This window comes from Notamacropus eugenii, chromosome 7 (assembly GCF_028372415.1).
Source record: "Notamacropus eugenii isolate mMacEug1 chromosome 7, mMacEug1.pri_v2, whole genome shotgun sequence".
NCBI lineage: Eukaryota > Metazoa > Chordata > Mammalia > Diprotodontia > Macropodidae > Notamacropus > Notamacropus eugenii.
In genome coordinates this window covers 120,643,377-120,663,877 of record NC_092878.1, presented here as the reverse complement: position 1 = coordinate 120,663,877, position 20,501 = coordinate 120,643,377, and the positions used below count along the sequence as shown (strand labels likewise).

At 38.6% G+C, this 20,501-nt stretch overlaps 1 protein-coding gene across 3 annotated transcripts in view; it reads right to left on the bottom strand.

The window, feature by feature from the left end:
* The window catches only part of CFI (complement factor I), a 45,335-nt gene that overhangs the window by 22,470 nt on the left and 2,364 nt on the right, over positions 1–20,501 (bottom strand). Inside the window, exons 1-7 of one of the 3 annotated variants that reach the window (XM_072623931.1) lie at positions 19,862–19,994; positions 15,432–15,565; positions 12,660–12,930; positions 7,064–7,208; positions 4,569–4,738; positions 1,890–2,003; positions 472–582 (exon numbers count right to left, since the gene is read on the bottom strand). In XM_072623931.1, the coding sequence (XP_072480032.1) occupies positions 472–582; positions 1,890–2,003; positions 4,569–4,738; positions 7,064–7,208; positions 12,660–12,930; positions 15,432–15,488 (868 nt within the window). In that variant the 5' untranslated portion in view covers positions 15,489–15,565; positions 19,862–19,994. Of the gene's footprint in view, positions 1–471; positions 583–1,889; positions 2,007–4,568; positions 4,739–7,063; positions 7,209–12,659; positions 12,931–15,431; positions 15,566–19,861; positions 19,995–20,501 lie in introns of those variants that run through there. The other 2 variants (XM_072623929.1, XM_072623930.1) reach the window with 2 other exon arrangements.

The window sequence follows — 20,501 nt, the reverse complement described above, 5'->3', positions numbered from 1 at the left end:
TGTGATGGAAGAGTTCAGATTTGTTGGGATGTGGGAAAATTGAGACACTAATTCACTGTTGGAGTTGTGAACTGATCCAACCATTCTGGAAAGTGATTTGGAACTATGCACAGAGGAAACTGTGTGTACCCTTTGATCCAGCAATACCACTACTAAGTCTGCATCCCAAAGAGATAAAAAAAGTTCCTCCTAAAAATTCTGTTTGCATATTTTCTGGCACCTTGACCTCTGGCTCCTTCCCCACCTGTGAATTATTCAGGGATGCTACAACATCAGTATCCCAAGTTTCACACTTGTTAGCCCTTCACAGTTAGTCCACAGTGTGTCAGCTTTTATTTTTCTGTAATGAAATGGCTATTAATAACCATCTTCCACTCAGTGTATATAAATGCATGTTCCTTTCAGAGAGTTCATGTTAGAGATGAGTCCTATATTCATACCAACACAGGTAATTATAAAGTTCCAAGTTACCTTCGCAATTCACCTCATCATCTCCTTGAATGCAGTCCATTTCACCATTGCACTGATATGTTTTTGGAATACAAACACCTGATTTACAAAAGAAACCTCCACTTCTGCACCCTGTTAAAAATATGTATCACATATTACATATGTGTTATATATATGGAGAGGGTTGTCATTTCTCAAAACTGAAGAAAATGAAATCTTAAAGTGAATTTATATATATTATCAGGGAAGTAAGTAACCTAAATGTGAATACTGACAAGCTGTGTAATCCTAAACAGTTATTTAGTCTCTCTGGATATCAGGTTCTTATTCTGTAAAATGCAAGGGTTAGACTCTAGCTGCTCAGGTCCTTTCCTGCTCTAAGATTCCATGAATTAAAAACAAAGAAATAAAATTCCATTTATCTAACATTTTGTCCTTACAAAAAGCTCTTGTTCACATTATCCTAACAAGTGCTATTATACCCATTTCACAGTCTTTTTTTGTATAGCTCCACCTCTAGGCAGATTTGGGTTTAGCCATAGTATGAAGGACAGTCCTGTGATTATACATGTATATAAGTGTGTGTACACACATACGCACACATATTTATATATGTATGTGTATATATATATATATTTAGAGAAAGGGAGAGAGGTGACTCTAGACTGGTGGAAAGGTAAGCTAAAAAGAGAAGGGGTAGACTCTGGGCACATGGAAGGAGCTGGTGCCTCAATATGGCTCTTGATTCTCAGCACTCGATCTCCCAGAGACGGCCAAGGGGGAGCAGGAGATAGTTTGAGATTGTTCTTACCCAAGCTGAGTTGAGATTTCATCTGGGTCACAGAACCTTTGAATTTACTGTGTTCTCATGCCTACCTCAGGGGTGAGGAACCTGTGGCTTCGAGTCCACATGTGGCCTTCTAGGTCCTTGGGTGTGGCCTTTTGATTGAGTTTTACAGAACAAATCCCCAAACTACTCTGTAGGACTTCCCTGATTTGCTGCTTTCTTTGACAAATAAATTGGCTTGCTAGCCATGATTGCATTCTGTACAATAAAGTATTTGGTGGGAGGAAAGCTATATTGACTGAGATTATTTAAGCTATTAGCCTCCAGCTGTGGGGTGGAACTATTTCCCCCTGGAATGACTAGCAAAAGTGGCTTTTATACTAACTCTCTCCCCTAAAAAAAACAATCTCACACGTAGGCTACAGATTTCTGGTATGTAAAAGATGTACTGTAAGTCTAAGCCCAATAGACCCCTTGAAAGTGGAGAAGGATGGCATGAACACCCAGCCCTGGTGATGAGGGATGATGGGGGACATTTCAAATCTATCTGCCCTGTTACACTTGGCAACCTAACGCACACCACACAGGCTGCCATATTCAAGTAGCACTTCTATCCAGTCAGGTGTGTTTTCTAAGTTAGATGTGTTTCTACCTTTACAACATAGCTCATCACTTTGGTCTCCACAATCATTGATGCCATCACAAGTTTTCTGCACTGGAATATACTTCCCATTGACACACTGGAATGAATTGTCATCGATGAGGTCTGCTGAGTAAAGGTTAAGAAAAACTTCCTTTAAAATTCATTCACCTGAATGTGCCTGGATTTTCCTTTTATATTTGTGAATAAAAATGGAATATACATCAAGTGACAAAGTGAATGGCGTTGGAATTGCAATATAGTATAGATGCATAGGATTATAGATTATAGATACAGAGCTGGAAGGGACCTCAAAGCTCACCCAGTCCAATCCACTCGTTTTATAGGTGAGGAAACTGAGGCCCAGAGAGATTAAGTGGCTTAATTTTAGCAAGGATCAGAACCACCACTTGAACCTAGGATATCTGAATCCACATACAGCCCTTTTTATCCTACCCCACACTGCCTCCAATTAATATAATAAATGTCTTCTGTGGCATCCTACCGAAACCCCATCTGATAGATTGTTAAAGGAAGTTTCCACTTTCTGAGGCAGGGCATCTAAAATCAGGCATTACTAAGGATGCTACTAGATGATGGCATATATTAATTTTTATTTGTTCCTTTATTAAAGGTCTTTGTTTTTTTTCCCTTTCACGTGACAACACAGATCTTCTCCCTGCATACTTCTGGCTAGGTCATCCACTTGCCTCAAAAATGCCAAAGCTACTCCAAAACCTTGATTCTGTCTCTAAATTTAGCCTCACTTAGGAGCTCCCAGGAACTAAGCCTCAGCACAGTGAGAAGGCATTGCCAAAAGGTAGTTCACTGTATCAAGTAACCACATTAATTTGCAGTAGCAGAGTTACTGAACTACTGTTTTCTTGTTCATAAGATACTTTAAATCTCTTGGATTATAGGATGAAAGGAAGTGGTTGGCCATTATAATAGTCCACCTGGGCTAATGATACGGTCCTTCAAAGATTTAAGTATCATCCTTCCAATAAAAAAGAAAACAAATCAAAAAACTTAAGCAGGTATTTGTGCAGTAACTGATGGTTTCTGGGAATATCTTGGAAGAAAGAGGCAATGAGATCATCAAAAAATCATATTTGTTACCCAAGTTTCCCTCAAATGTTAGCTCAAATAGCACTTCACATGCAGGACTTTCATCTTCTGGTGCCTTCCTCTGCCAAAAAAAAAATGATTTTCCAAATGTTTCTGTCTATATTTTTATACACATGTACATACATGTTGTCTTTCTCATGCAACAGTAGCATAGGTTCACAAAAGTGTATATAGGTTTGCAGAAAAAAGTAAAAAGCCATGTAGGTTTGCAAAGTGCTTTCTAAGTTATTTTATCTTGTCATGCCTTGACTTTTGGCTGGCTTCCTACCTTAAGTCTCTCCCCACTCCAATCCATCCTCCATTCAGCTGTCAAATTGATTTTCCTAAAGTGTAGGTCTGACAATGTCAAACATGCCCCCCCCCCCCCATTCAATGAACTCTACTGGCTCCCTTCAGGATCAAATATAAAATCCTCTGTTGACTTTTCACAATCTAATCTCTTCTTACCCTGTCTTTTAATTCACCTTCTTCCACATCTCTATGATCCAGTGACTCTGGCCTCCTTGCTATTTTTCACACACAACTGCTGCCTATTAAGCTTTCTTTCCTGTCTGTACCTCATTCCTGGACCTCCCTTACTTATCATCTCTACCTTCTGGCTTCCCTGGCTCTCTTCAAGTCCTAGCTAAAGCTTTACCTTCTGCAAGAAAGGTTTTCTTAGTCTTCCTTAATCTTAGCGCCTTTGCCCTGGGACAGCTAGGTGTTGAAGTGCATAGAGGGCCAGGCCTGAAGCCAGGAAGACTCATCTTCCTGAATTCAAATCCAGCCTCAGACACTTTATCTGTGAGACCCTGGGCAAGTCACTTAACCCTGTTTGCCTCATATATAAAATGAGCAGAAGGAAATGGCAAACCACTCCAGTATCTTGCCAAAAAAATCCCAAATGGGGTCACAAAGAACTGGACACAACTGAAAGACCAAACCACATCATCTCCCCCACTAGCGTGGGAGCTCCTTTTTGCTTCTTTTTGTATCCTCTGCAGTTAGCACACTGCCTGACATGTAGGAGATGAACAGGAATTGTTGGCTGACTGGCTGACTGATTTATGTAAGCTCTTTGGGGGCAGCAACGTTTGGTTATTTTTGTATACACAGGAGCAGGACTGTCCTAGGCCCACAGTAGTAATATGTATAGTGTATAAATCCTTCTTGATTGATGGAAGAAACTCTGAAATTCACATCACCAACTTCTTTGTCTGTGGTTGTTGAAGGGGTACCCGGAACCTTTCATTTGGGCACATATTTAGTAATGGATTAATTTAAGATAAATAACAACTGATATTTATATAGCACTTACTATGTGCCAGCCACCGTGCTGAATACTTTATAATTATTTTCTCATTTGACCCTCAAAACAACACTAAGAGACAGGCACACCATTTTATCTCTATTTTACAGATAAGGCAACTAAGATGAACAGAGGTTAAGTGATCTGCCCAGGGCCACACTGCTAGTAGGTGTCTGAGGCTCGAGGTTCAGAGCTCTGTCCACTAAATCACCTAGCTGCCCCTAAATCAAGGGCAAGGTATGATAAGGGGAATATTAAGCAAATATTCTACCAACCTGATTCCTGTGTATGACACACCACACCAGCCAGATCCTTGCGATTAGCCTTCCTTTTTGTTAAAACACATTCTGCCAAAGTGGTCTCCAGTCCTCTACAATTTGCTTGCAAACAGTCAGTGATCTCAACATCAGGGAAATGAAATATTTTCTTATGATCAATAGCTCCTCTGAGGGGATTCAAACAAGTAAATTAGTAAATACAATAAGTTAAAAAAAGAATAAGTAAAACTGGTGAGGGTAACTTCCTAATTCTGCATTGATTAATCCAATTAATTAATTAAACTATCATTTCTTGAACTGTCTTGATGATTGAATGACATTGATTTTCATTACATAAGATTAAGAACAAGAATAATTTTTTTTCAATTTCCAGAAGAGCCTTGAAATATTGGCATTCAAGCTCTACATTTTGGACAAATCACTTAATTTCTTCTGGACTTAATGTGTTCTTCTGTAAAATAAAGATAAGAATACTTGCTTTGCCCATTTCACAAAGGTGTTAAAGAGGATTAAATGAAAATTTACATATATACACACACATACATATATATAAAAACACTTCAAAAACTGTAAGATGTGAAAGGTATGATTATTACCTATTCTATGGTGATTTAGGTTGAGTTAAAAATCTAAGAATGAACTACTTTTTAAAAATAAATTCAGTTTTCTTTAATTTTCACTTCACTGAATTCTCTTTTTCCAATTCCTTCATCCATTGAGAAAGCAAAAAAAAAAATCCAAAAACCTACAACAAGTATGTATAGTCAAGCAAAACAAATTCCTGAATTACCATGTCCAAAAAAAAAAAGTATTTCAATCTGCACTCTGAGTCAACTGTATGGTTCATCAAGTAAGCTCTGTAACTATGGTAGGTTATTGCGTTGTTCAGAGCTGGGAGTGAAGTACTTTTGTCAATCAGGGCTTCTTAAAATGGGGTTGATGAAACTCTAAGGAGTCCACAGATAGACTTCAGGAGACCCATGAACTTGGACAGGAAAAAAAATTACATTTTTACTTTCTTGAAACTCTAATTGAAACTTAGCATTTCCTCCAAATATGAATGTAAGCAATAAACATTGTTCTAAGGTTCTGATGGGTTTATCAGACTGCCAAAGAGGTCCATAACACACAAAAAAGGTAAAGAACCTCTACTCCATTCAGTGGGTTTCTTTTTCCCTCAAAAAATTAAAAGGAAGACTCTCCTATCTGCAGCTGACTTTTAAGTGGCAAAATGAGTAGATCTCTGTTCTAAAATGTTAACTACATATTACCATTACACTTCATTTAAACCATTATAGCCTCACGTCTTGTGAATTCTGAGGGATTTTTAGTTTTCTGTCATCCTGTTTTTAAGCTTAAATACCCCTGGGAGGGATTATATTTTAAGGGCTTAATAGCTAATATCTTAATTATCAGATAACCAAGGTGCCAGGAAATGGACTGGCACATCCATCAGCTGCAAGAAGATTCAAGATCTGATTGAATGTCTGCTTGTGAGTCCTATTCCTTTTTATTTTTTCTGTCTGCTTTGCAGTGTCGTAGAGATGTGCTAGCTTTTGAATAAAGGCAGAAAGCCTACCTTAAAGAAATTTAACTCCCTGAGGGGCCCCCAGACTCAGCGTGGAAAAAAAGCCATTATAAATAGGCAGTTTACTGTAGCAGTTAACTATGAAGTTTAGTTAAGATATAGCCAAGATACTTTTAACAAAGTAAGTCAAGAGATCAGGCATCTGATTTAAGAAAAGTATGGAGGTAAGGATTATTTCGAAATACCCATTACTGAAGAGAGTGAAAGGGCTAGAGCCACCTCCCCTCTATTCTCCATTTTATCATGGGGAAACCAAGAATTTCTTGAAAACCACCTTCTGCGCTAACCCCCCCCAAACTTGCAGGTTGGTTCCCTAGGGTTGACTACTCTTAGGTTCACTCTAAAAATTATAGTCCACAGGCCTCCACAGATGTGTTTACCTTTCACAGTCAGTTAGAAGTCACAATAGCTTAAAGCAAAGGCATGTGCCAAAATGCCACTGTAAGAACTGAAGCTATAAAACATTCCCTCTAAGGTGAGTGTGCATTCTCCCAGAGCCCCCTACAAGGGAGAACATAGAGTAAACTAGGAGACAGGTGTACATACAGGGAACTTGGGCCCAAGGTGAATCAAAGCTCTGGGCCTCTAAAACCCTAATTTTCTTTCTTGTCATGTGGTGCTCTCATGATGCTTTTCCAGGATGCAATATCTCTGATGGGTTCCTTAGGCCTGGAATCCTTCAACTAGACTTTCTTCTTGACTGCCAGAGCCCTCTTCTGAGCTGACTCTTGTCTTGACTACCAAGGCCTTGCACTTGCTGAATATAGTGTCTCCTTCTAGGCAAGTATCTCTGTAGTAAGCTGCCATTACTAACTGGAGGAGGAGGAAGACAGAAATTATGCTTGAGGTCCATAATTAGAAAATCAGTAAGCACCCAGACGGAGAACAACTCTAAAGCACTTACCCTTTAAACCCAAGATATGAGCAGGCCACATTCGCTTCAGTTATACTCCAATTTTTACATACGAATGCTGTAGTGTTCCCAAGTTTGACTTCAACAAGTCCCTCGGACTCTGTATATCCATATTTCAAAGAAAGATCAAAGTGGCCTAAAGCAGAAATCAAATCAGTTAGCGATACTAAAGCATTCATTCCCTTCAGTGACCACCAAGTTCACTTGTGGGAGGCGGGGGAGAGCGGAGGAGGGACTGCCCCTTACTAAGCTGGCCTGACATTCACAATCTCCTCCCCAAACTTGGCTTTTCCAGCCGTTAATTTCAGGATGAGAGTGGTCAGTGGTAGCTTGGATGTTCTCCTGCTTGCCTCAGGGCTACCATCTCAAGATATGTCTGCACCTAAGGTCAGAAAAGAAGAAAGCAATAGGTGCAGAAGCACCTGGCATTCATGGGCATGTGGCTGCTGGCTTTTTTTTTTTTTTTTGCAATTCTTCCTCCTCACTTGGAAGCCTGCAGGGAAAAGACCTAGAGACAGCCAGCCCTCCCTAACCTGTGGTATGCCCTCAGTTTCAGCTCTATAGCCAATACAAAAATTTTTCATCATCACACAGTAAGTCACCAGACAATAGTCAGGTGATACCTATAAACGTTTGGGGAAGGGGGGAGGTGTCCCTCTATTGCATATAGGCAGGCCCACTAAGGTTCCAAACAGGTTGGAATTAGGCAGAGCACATAAAGTAAGGCCCAAGGGCTTGTACTCTACCCATTTCATATGAAACCTACCAAGTGTACCAAGATACAGACATATTATATAAATGTAACTTCAAAATATGCTTTGTAGAAATAAAGTCAGACTTAAATAGCTAGAGAACTATTCATGGCTGGGTTATATCAACAAAATAAAAATGACCATGTTACCTAAATCATTCTACTGATTTAGTGTTATATCAATCAATTACCAAAGAATTACTCATAAAACTTGGCAAAATAACAACAGAATTCATTTGAACGAACAAAACATCAAAAATTTTAAAATAAAAATAAAAAGGAGGTCTAGCATTATAGGATTTCAAACTATAATACCGTAAAATAGTAACTATGAAAAATGTTTAGTACTGTTTTTAAAAATTGAAAAGCCAATAACTGGGACAAAACTAGAAGTGAATAACCACATGGATGACTATATGATAAACTGAGTAAGGCAAACTTCTATGGGATAGGCTTTCTATTTTACAAGAAAACTGCTGGGAATACTGAAGAACAGTTTGGCAGAAAATAAGTTTCTATTTTTTTGTATATTACATACATATACTACACTAGTACATAACACAAAAAATTACAGAAGAATAGGAGATAACCTTTCACCGTTAAGTCTACTAAAAGAATTCACAATCAGACAAGGAATAGAGGAGATAAAAAAAGACAAAAGTGACAATTTCATTCATATAAAATAAAAAAGTTTGTATGAACAAAATCAATGCTTCTGAAGTAAGAAGACAAACTAATATTTGGGGAAAAATCATTGCCTCGAGTATCTCTTTCAAAAACCTCCCATCTCACATGCATAGAGAATCAACACAGATGTATAAGAATAAGAGGCATTCCCTAAAGGAAGAGTGATCAAACGATGTAAACAAATAGTTGTTTTTGTAGAAGGGATGCAACCTGTCAACACACTCATAAAGATGCTCCAAATCACTAAGGATAAATTAAAATAACTGAGGTATCACCTTTTACCTAGCAAATAAGTAAAGATGACAGAACCCAGGCAGATTAATACACTATTGTGGCATTGTGAAAGAGTCTAACCATTCTGAAAAATAATTTAGAATGATACAATAAAAGTTCCTAAATCTTTCATATTCCTTGATCCAGAAACCCTACCATTGTGCAAATTCCTAAAGGAGGTTAACTAACATACACCAAAATATCCACGGAAACAATTTTAATACTAGTTAAAAAGAAACAAACAAAATGGAAACACAGTAGGTGACCACTGATTGTGAAATGACTGAAAAAATAATGCAATATGATTGTAATGGAATATAATTGCATGTCATAGAATATTATTCAGACAACTATGAAGAATTCAGAGGAACAGGAAGACTTGTATGAACTCAGAGTGAAGAAAAAAAGCAGGAATACAATATGCATACAATAACATAAAATAAAACATCACAAGATTTAAGGATTCGGATCAATACAATGATTGAGAATGGCCTCAGAAGGAGGATAATAAGGTATGCCTCCCATTTCATGGCAGAGAGCTAAAGGAAAGAAGGAGACATACATTTTCTTAGGTGTAAATTTACATTGCTTGACTCTACTTATTTGTTAAAAGGTTTATATGTGGTGGAGAGGGTAAATAATGAGAGTGATACGAAAAAGAAAAAGAAAAAGAAAGAAAAGCACATTACTGAAACATTTAAAAATACACACAAGTTCAGAAGGGAACATACAGAAGCAAGACAGTGTTGGTACTATCATGCTAAATTTAACATATACGTAAAAAACCCAGCAGAGCAGCGGAAAGAAAATGAGTCTACAGAAAGTCTGGCATGAGACTCAACTAAATGAGCTCATCCCAAAGGCATTTATAGGAAAAACTGGAAAGAGAACAAACAGAAGAAAAATGGAACACAGCCACCAGTTTTTCCATTGCAACTATTTGCATTATTGATGACCGCAGAATCATCCCACTTAAACTCTAATTGAGGCCCGGCTCTAAACAGGATAAAGATGAGAAAAACAGCTAGGGCAGACAAAAGATATGGGGTTTAGCCTAAGTGACAGAATTTTGAAATGTTGAGGGTTAAATTCTTAAACAGGATCCAAATTATCCAGTAAAATATAAATTGTTTCCATCATTTGGGGAATGACTGAATGAATTATGGTATATACAAATGTAATGGAATGTTATTATACTCTAAGGAATGATAAAAAAGCTTGAGAGAAACCTGGGAAGATTTGTATGAATTGATGCAAAATAAAGTGGGCAGACTAAGATCACTTTTCTAATGACAGCAACACTGTAAAGGAAAACAAGAACTCTGCCCAATGTAATGACCAATCACAGCTTTGAAAAACTGATGATAAAGCATGCATCCCATTTCTTACTGAAGAGGTAACAGACTGTGGGTGGAGAATGAGGCATGTTTACAGACATGATGACTGGGACACATTTATTTTGCTTGACTATAATTTTATCACAAGACAGAGCTTTTATTGGAGGGGTGGTAATTGGAGGGAGGAGAGTAGAGGGATAGTCATATTAATGGAGAAAAAGGGAAGAAGAAATAAAAAAGTTAATGAAACATTTTAAAAAATTACAAAGGAGATCAGAGTGGGATTTAAAGTGGGCACCCAGACAAGCAGAACAATGGTGGTACCACCTTGATAAATCTAAGGTATATCAGATGAAAAAGATGGAGAGGACTCATGTGTTCTTGTACAAATCCTTTGCCCTTCTCTTTTTAAGGAAATTTTCATGTTTGTTGATGATTTTCTAGTTCATAATAAAAACCTTTAAAAAATGTAAGCTTCCACCTGTGTGAATTAGGACAAGTCACTTGACAAGCTTAGGTCTTTGTTTCCTCCTCTGTAAAATGAGGGTCTTGTATTAGATGGGCTCCAGATTTATGATTCTGTGATCCTTTAGGGCAGAGACTGTTTTTGTCTTTGTATCCTCAGCACTTAAAGGACAGCAAGTGTTTAAAAATTGACTGCTGAATTGAAGTGAATTGATATTTCCAATAGAGAACTAGGCCTAGACCAAGCATTAAGGGCATGAAAGACTGACAAACAAATGCAAAAAAGCAGAAATATTAAAAACAGCCTTTCCTGACCACAACAAAATCAAAATTATAATCAACAAAGGGCCTCTGAAGATAGGGTTCCAACTTAAACAAAGTAACCCTAAAGAACTGGTAGGGTAAAGAACAAATAACAGAAACAACAGACCATTTCAACAACGACATTTAAACAATTTCAAAATGACAATATCCTACACTACAGAATTTATCAAAACTTTTTCATTCATGCTCAAAAGTAGAGAAGTTGATCAGTGGTATAAATTAGGTTTCTGATATCCAGAAGCAAGTGAACGCAGCACCACTGGGCCCATTAAGGCCAAGGATTCCAACTACTGGCATAATGGTTGACTCTGACAGTCTGCTAGGAAAGCTGGAAATGATGCTAGCAAAAATGTAAGCACACATGTCTACCATGTCAGAGATAATTCTGATTAGACTCCTCTTGTGCTCCAATCAGTGATGATAAGTTTAGTGTGATTCCACAGAGGACAATGATTCTTAGTGTTATACTTACCTAGTAATAGTAATGTGCGTTTAGGCTAGTCACCTAATAGTAATACAGGAGTTACATATATTAATACATATTTTACATACATTACATTTAGGGATAATCAGATAAGATAGATTCCTTTTTATAAAAGGCCCCAAACTTTAAATTAAAGGCTATAAATTCACTGGTCAATAACCTGTTATGAAGCTCCCTGGTTGTTACAAAGGTCACTTGCCTAACCACAAGAATACTGACTAGAAGCCTACCACCCTTTGGAGTGATGAGTATATGACCAAAGCCCAGTATAGGTGGGATGTCTTGATGTGATATGGAAATTCCCCCAACTTCTCTGTGTACCTCCAGAACACCCTCTCTTGCCTGACATCAGGGACTCCTCTTACGACCCCTTAGCAGAGATGAGCCTTGCCTTGCCCATTCTGTGACTACCCATGCTGATGCATCATTTCTGGCCCTGCTGGAGGGTTGAAAACAAGGTCAATTAACCAATAAGACTGTATTTTATTTTGCCTCTTCTGTGTCTCTAGTTATCAAGCACTAATACTAAGGCCCCAGAGTCAGGGGGCATCTCAGATTGTGAGAAAGATCTGAGGTCCACTTCATTAGAGGAGGCCATGGACCCTTTAATAAAATGTAATTGGTTTGTTCTGCCTCTGACCCTTTGGTTTTTCTTGTAGATTGGACAATTTTGGATGCCACAACCATATACTAAGATTAAGTTCCAAACTGACACAAGATATAAAAGTTGATAACATAAACAAATTAGAGGCTGAAGGGCTATGGTCCAGAAAGTAATTGTATATCCTGGAACTGATGGAAACTTTCTATGGGGTATCCCAAAAGCCATGTTCTTGGGTTGCCGGTAGATATTCTAGGGAAAAGAGTATTTGGGCCCACAATGTCACAGGCATAGGTGAGCCAAGAGGACTGAGATAAAACCCCAGACAGTGGATGTTCTATGTGATGTGGAAGCTTGGTATTTCTTCTTTTGGTACTTTGCTATGCTTACTCTGTGCAGACATTTTCTAATCCTGGCTTTGGACCTGCCACCTTGGACTAGGATTATCAACTTTCTGTTCAGCCTGCTGGTCCTCCCTGAACTCACAGCTCTGACCTCAGCACATTTCATTTGATCTTTATGAGCCTTCTCCCTTTCCTCTGCTTCTATTTCATGCCCTTGTCCTTAATCATTAGCATGCCTTGGTACCCGTTCCCTCATCCCATGGGAGAGGGAAAAGGAGTTCCAGCACACCATTTTTCTTTTGAGTACTGGAGCTTCCCTACCTTGACCATGGCAAGTTCCATTACTTAAGAAGTTTGTTTTCGCAGAAATGCATGCATGACTCTTTAGCTGACAGTAATTATTATAGGTTCTTCCAGTAGTTGAACACACTGGCCTAAGAGCCTTCGGACACTGGTAAGGAAGTTTGCAAACACAACCTCCTTCAACACATTTTTCCCACGGGTGACAGAAGACTTTTTCACAAGATTGATGTGTGTATTTTTCTTTTAAGCATTTTTCATCTACAAGATCCTCGTGAACTAGTGGTAGAGTCTGTAAAACACAAACAAATATGAAGTTAACGTCAGAAAGAGAGAAAAGGAAATAAGACCTTCATTAGAGATGAGATCTGTGATTCTAACATCAACATAAAATTCTTTTAATTGGAATCTGAAGGCCTTAGTTGCTATGCTCAGGACCAGTAAAGCAATATGTAATACTTAAAAAAATCTAAAGCAACCAAGTTAAGGCATTTTAAGTATTTTTTATATGAATGTCTAGGCTGATTTGTGCAACACTTCCAAGGATCCTGCAGTGAAGGGTAAAGAGAGCTGGCCGGTCCTGCCTCTGACACATACTTGGTATGCAATCAGGGAAAAGTCATTTAGCCTCTCAGTGACCTCAGGCAGTTCTCTAAGATTATAAATTGTAGCCAACCTACAACCATGCATGAGTTTGCTATACTGGGAGTCCCCTAGCACAGGTCTAGACACCCTCTCCCTATTCCCCAGAAAGGAGAAAGGAAATGTGGGCCCTTTGGTAAATATTTTTTTCCCTGGAAATGAATGCTATTTCCTGGAACACAAGCTAGGTCCCTTTGACTTGAAATCTATGAACCTGACAGTAAGGGAGAAATAAATTGCTAGAGTTCTTATAGTTGAAGATGTCCTTACAGGAAATAGGAGTAACTCAGCGAAAATGTTTTTCTGTTGTTTAATCTTATTAAAAAATTACTCCTTCTTTCTGTATTCTATCTCTCTACACAAGCCATTGCAGCCCTTCCTGTCAAACTGGCTTATTTGTCTTTCGGCTTCCCAACTGACCACTTGCCTTTGCACTTATTTCTCTATATAGGGTGACTTCCCAGAGACGTAACTAGGAATTCCTTTACCTAGGGCAAAAACTTTTAGGAGAAGGATAGGGAACATAGTTTGATCTTGAATGGACTTGGATCAGGAGATGGGCTGGCTCATTCCCAAGAGACTTGGACCTCTTAAGTGGTTGGTGGAGGGTGGTGGAGTGCCATGGTGACAGGACCCTTGGAGGAGGGAAATGCAAGGGAGTAAGATCATGCTGCACGATTATGAAGCACCTATTGTGTACCAGGCACTGCGCTGATTCTGGAGATACAAAGAAAAAAGCCCTCAAAGAGATTACATCCTACTAAGGAATACACACACGTAAGGAAATACAAGAGATTTTATATATATATATATGTAGCACCTCTCTTGAGAACACCTCTATAGAGATGGGAGACCCAAGTAGATGTCATTCTAGACTTCACAAATTGGTGACCTGCTTGGATTTGAATTTTTGAAATTGTGTTTAATTTTGGAAGAGAGAAGTTGGAAGCTAAGTCATTAGGCTGGTGAGATTATGGATACCAGTTGGGAACTGGGCATTTCCATGCACTTGCCTATTAAAAAGGGATTGATTCAACATTACTATCTCAATTAAGGCAATTTCTTCTTCCTTTAGAAGAGGAGTGAGTTCAGGAGAAGCTGATGTGGCCTCTGTAGCCAGAAGTGTGACTGATGGCTTCTTCCTAGCCAAATGAACTGTTCTCTGCATTGTTTATTATCCTTTCATCACTGTCATTTTATGGGCCCCTCGTTTTAAAAAAAAAAAGTCTGATGGCTACTGAAGGTGAAATAAAATAAAATAAACATATACCAAATCCTCATTTTTGTGAGTAATTCTGACACTGGTTATATAACCAGTTTGGCAAAATAGGCTGCAGATTGTGAAAGGCTTTACTACTGCCAAAAGGAGGGCTATGTGTTTTATCCTAGAGGCAGTGACATGGTCAGAATTTTGATTAAGGATGAGGAGAGAGACTGTAATTTCACTGGTATAGGGAAGTCCAGGTGAAAAAACTCACTCTATCCATGCAGATTATCACCTTCTCTGCAATCTGCAAACCTGGTGTTGCCTACAATACTGAAAGGTTAATTTATTTCTCCAATGTCACTCACCCACTGTATATCAGAGGTGGGAACTGAATCTAGTTCTTTCTGGTGTCTAGAGCGGCTATGTACTATTGCTTTAGGCATTTCAGTTTGGAAGCTGCATGTGCAGGGACCATGCCCTGAACTTTGCGTCCCCTATAATGCCTACAACATAACAGATAATGAATATTCGAGAATTAAATAATTAAGGAAATGAATAATAATTGAAATACATGGTCTATAAGTTTGTATCAATATAATTTGTCTTGATTTTCTAAATAAAAGCTATAACACAATGGTAACTGTAATTTCTATCTAAATTTTTAAAAATATATTGATGATCCTTATATCCTTAAAGCACAGTAACATTTGATGACTAAGATTAATAATAATGATAAATTATATTTTTATAAGCCAATGTAATTTATACTATTTTCAAAAATACATATTCTGCTTCCAGGCTTCTGAATTACTCAATAACTAAACCAAAGTATTGTTAGTTGAGCATTCTAAAATCCAAAGACTTGTTGCTAGTATTCAAAATATTTGACATATATATATATGTATTTTAAAAGAAAACATTTTCAGAAAGAATATAGTACTTACCTTACAAAAACTTAAGCCAACACACAAAAGTAAGAGAAGATAATAAATTAGTTTCATGTTGTTGAGTAGGATGTCCTTTGTGTCCAGGATTCCTTTCCAACTTGAATCTTCTCCGGGTTTTTAATTTTTAACCTCTGAAAAAATATTTGAAAAAGAGAAAAACATACATAAGAGCTGTGTACTTTTGAACTCTCAAATAGTTTGACTGCTATCTGAAAAGCTTTACCGTAAATGAAACCAAAAACAGGCTTCCAAGTAAACAGTAAGGCTGGTAACCAATAGGAACAGCATTTCCTAACAAAAGTAGCTTATTTTTTCTACCCTCTTAGAGAATAATATTTCAGCAAATAATGAAGACAGAGTCAAAATTCAATTTGTTGGGTTTTTTTTCATCCACCTGGATGCAGTCCCTGCTTTCATGCTCATCTTTCCATGATTTGCCTGATAATATGAAATTAATATAGTTTTAATGAGCATAAGAATGCAGAAAAGAAAGTCAAGAAAATTAAGCTTATTATATTACAGAATATACAAAAACTTTATCATGGGTTGCATATTTTAAAGGGCCATACCCTGACTACTTCTTAAAGAGGCCTATTCACTGAATGAGCATTACTTCACTTTAAGTGAGTACCTGAAAAGGCCTTAGCCTAAAAGGACAAGGTCTCCCATTGCATCTTAGGCCATCTCCAGTCATCCTGATGAATATCTGGTCACTGGATTCAGATGGCTCTGGAGGAGAAGTGAGGCTGGTGACCTGCAGAGCCCCCCCTCACTCAAAACAAAGTCAAGTGCAAGTCATGTCACCATTTCTCTGATGGCGTGGTCTTCTTCAGCAACAAAGGACAAACACAACAACAAAAACAAGTCTTGGCAAGACTTGCTGGAATTTGCATTCTACTGGCACAGCTTTTGAGAAACCAGGGTTATCTCTGCTCTGCTATGTACAGTACATCAACATAGCTCTTGATAGTTAGAAGTGCTTTAGAGATATTATCTCCTTTGATCCTCACAGCAACGCAAATGGAAGCTACAGGGAGATGGGTCTTCTAACCAATCCAATGAAGAACTTCCTGACTGTCTACAAATGGAATGAGGTGCCCTGTGAGGTAGTGACTTTCATATTACCTTAGGTGTTCAAGTAAGGCATGTCAGGTTCCACGTTTCATGAAGGGAGTTCTTTCCAACTTAAACATTCTGGTATACTAAAGTCAGAAGGAATCAGAATTGAGGTCTCTTAATTCTTAACCATGAGAACAGAGGTGAATGAGGGTGGAGTTCAGGTAATTAATTAGGAGGTTTCTGAAAACCCATCATTGATTTAATTTGAAAAATAAAATTATAATAGTAAATAGTATATATTCATATATATACATAGTAACTAGTATATATGATAGTACAATTATAATACATAAAACATGTATACTTTCATTATATACATACAGACACATTAATCCATATTATCTGCCTCTAAATCATCTATCTCTTATCTCTAGATCATTTATTATCTACCACTGTCATCTATCCATCCCTTTACCTCTATCAGGTATCTCTAGCTATCCTATCATTTATCTCTAACTCTTGATCATCTTGCTCCAGAATGTCTATCTCTATCTCCCTCTATCATCTATCAATCTACCTCTACCTACCTATCTGTATTTCTCTGTCCTATGTGTCTATAGCCTTCCATCTATCATCTACCTAGCTATATCTAACTTTTAATGCATGTACTAGAAGAGATGAAGTGTGGACACAATATTAATCACTGGGAAACTTAAAAATGATTATTTTCTAGTATCGTAGCTTGGTGTAGTGCTGATCTTTGTTGGAATTTAAACTCAAATATCTCTTGTATCAGTTTTTTGCTTCCTGAGTATTCTTTGTTATCATTTTTAATCACTGTAGTAAATATAGTCCATGTTATTTCAAAAGCAAAGGCATTTGAACCTTCCCTCTTCCTTTCATTTTCTTCCCCCACCTCTATCAGTTGCCAAGTCTTAGTGCATTGTTCTCCTGCAATACCTCTTCTACTGGCACCTATCTTTTTTCCATTAACATTCAGGCCCTCATTTTCTTTCCCTCAAAGCTGAAGCTAAAACTTAGTTCTCTAACTGATTTGCCTAGCTTTAGTTTCTCCCTTCTCCAATCCATCCTTCACATCACTACCAGAACAATCTTTCTGATACACAGGTTTGACCATATTATACCTCTAGTGCCCTCTACTGGCTTCTTTATTAGGGCATACCAGTCAAGTGCATGGAATCGCCCTACCCCTTCTCTCAGAGCAGAGGCAGCTGTTCTCTTCCTGCTCTCCGAGAACAGAGTAGAAACTTTCCTGATTCTGGCTATGACTCGTTGCTGGGTTGAATCCCTGATTGGTTGCTGAGCTGGGAAAAAGCAGATGACATAGAAGATAGAGCTCCTAGCTCCCACACAACAGGCCCTAAGATATGAATTCAGCCAGGGGTGAACTCTATCCTATCAAAATGGCATTGGTCCCCATGTGGAATGTAGATTCAAACTTAGCCAGGTTTGTACCAGCATCCCTGGCTGCCTTTGCCTCTCTTTTGGGTTTCTTTTCTTTAAGATTAACCTTGTGAGCATCAAAAAATCCTGGAAGAATTGCTCTGAAGAAGCAATATTGGCTTCCAGAGCACTCTGGAGGCGCAGCAGCAGCAGCAGCAGCAGACTGGTGGTAAGGGATGTCAAGGAAGAGAAACAGAAGTCACTGGGAAGATCCTGCTTAGTATCTGATCAATCTCTGAACTCAGTGGAGGTGAAGCGGCTGAGCAGCAGCAGCCTTGAATGGCCCAACAGTGATAACTGACTGGATCTCCAGGATTCTTTACCCTTTGCTGTGTGGGAGTACACTCTCTGGTCCATACCCGATTCATGCCTGTGCATGGCTCTCTTTTATTTGACCTCCCCCGAACTTTATGGAGAACCCCTAAACTTTGAATCCATTTCTATTTCTGTTATTCACAACTTCTGTAGGAAATCTTGGGGGGGCAGTGGTGGAATGAAGCATTGTGATGAAGAAAAAGCTGGAGTTTCTGGGAAATGAAAATCAATTTATTAATCAGGCTAGCAAATAATCAATACATTTTGTTAACCAAAGACAAAAGCATGGAGATTACTGAATGCTTAAATACCTTGGAAAAGGGAGTGCCCAGACAGGTGAAAATCAACTCTGATTGATGAAGACTTAGCGAGGGGGGAGGTGGCTAAAGTCTTCTGCTCCTTCTGCTGAGAACTGACTTGATCATGAGTGAAAACACTGGCAAATCTCAAAGTGCTATGTCAATGAGAAGATGCGCATTTATTTCCCTTTGTGTAGCCTATGGTCTAGCAACACTTGTCCGATGAAATGACTCAACATAATCTGGCCCTGTCCTGCCATTTCTCATCTCTATTCCTTTGTGTACGCTGTTCTTCAGGATGGTACTGGTCTTCCCCCAACATCCCTGACTGTTAAAACCCTTCTTTTCCATCCAGGTCCAACTTAGGTGATATGTGTCTGAAGCCATCTCTGATACCTTTCAGTTATAAGAGTAGGAAACGTTTAATTTAAACCCCTGGTTAGTGTTATTCAGTTGAATTTGATCCCATAGAGGCAGCAATTATCACAGTTGTACTTGTCTACTGATATACAATTAGTAAATCTAATGAATCCATTTGCTTAACCACTGCCAGACAAGTAAATGACAAAGCCCAATATGGTGGAAGGTGATTCAGTGCCATGGAAAGTGCCCCAGCTAGTTTTGACTGTACGTCTACCCGTTATCCTTTTGCTAGGGAAATAGCTGGTGGCAGTTGGTCAACAGGTCGTATGAGTACTTGACCAATCTTAAGGTTACAGGAGCTGCCTTCAAATCTCTTCTCCAATCTATTGCCCAACATGGGGCCAATGAAAGACCATCAGCTCTGCCCATATTTGGATATCCTCTACCAGCTAATCTATAGCAAGCATCGACTGAAGGTCCTCCTGGAAGGTCTATCAATCAGTGTGACTGTGTTTTACTTTGCCTCTTATGTATCATCTGGATAGCAAGCACTAGAAAACTAAAAATTTAAGGAGAGGGGGCATCTCAGATCATGAGGAAGATGTAAGGTCTACTTTGTTAGAGGGGAACATGGACCCTTTAATAAAGGTTATTGGTTATTGGTTCAGAGTTCTACCTCAGTATCTTTTTTTTGCAGAGTGGACAAGACTGGACCCCACGTAAGCAAATCTCTTTTCTCAAGGTCTTGAAATTCTTCTGGCACTCTATTTTGACTTCTCATGTACTTATAATTTATGTCATAGCAGTTAATGTGCTTTTCTATAATAGACTAGATTAAAGATCCTTGAGGCCAGAGATAGTCTTTCATTTTTGTATCTCCCCAAGCCCAGTGTAAATAGTAAAGACAAATGGTACATAGTGACTTACAGTGGATCAGCAATAGGACAATTGAGCCAGTACCAGGTTTGCTCTTTTTCCACATGACGTAGGATAAATGGGGTCTTCTGAAATAGCACCTACTGCAGGACTGCCCCCCATCAATTCCCTAAATCAAATAATCCTATAAAATACCAGGGGAGATTTTGCAGTCAGTCTACCTCCATTTTATTAGCACTTCCCTTATGTCCTTTAATGCTAACGCCTTCCTTCTGCTGACTAGCTACAATTTATCCTGTGTATACATTGTATACAGTAGTTTGAATGTTGTCTCCCACATTATGACCTGAGCAGGATTTTTTCCCCTTTTTGTATCCCCAGCACTTAACATGGAATCTGGCACATATTAATAGGTAGAATCAATAGAATCATTGTTTGGATATAGGGGTGGGTGTGGCTGTGTGTGTGTGTGTTGTTGTGTTTGTCCTTCATTTTTGAAGAAGACCATGACCTCAGAGAAATGATGACATGACTTGCACTTGAGTTTGTTTTGAGTGAGGGAGGGCTGTGCAAGGTCACCAGCCTCACTTTCTCCTCCTGAGCCTTCTGGATCCAGTGATCAGATATTCATCAGGATGACTGGAGATGGCCCGGGATGAAATGGGAGACCCTGGCCTTTTAAGCTAAGGCC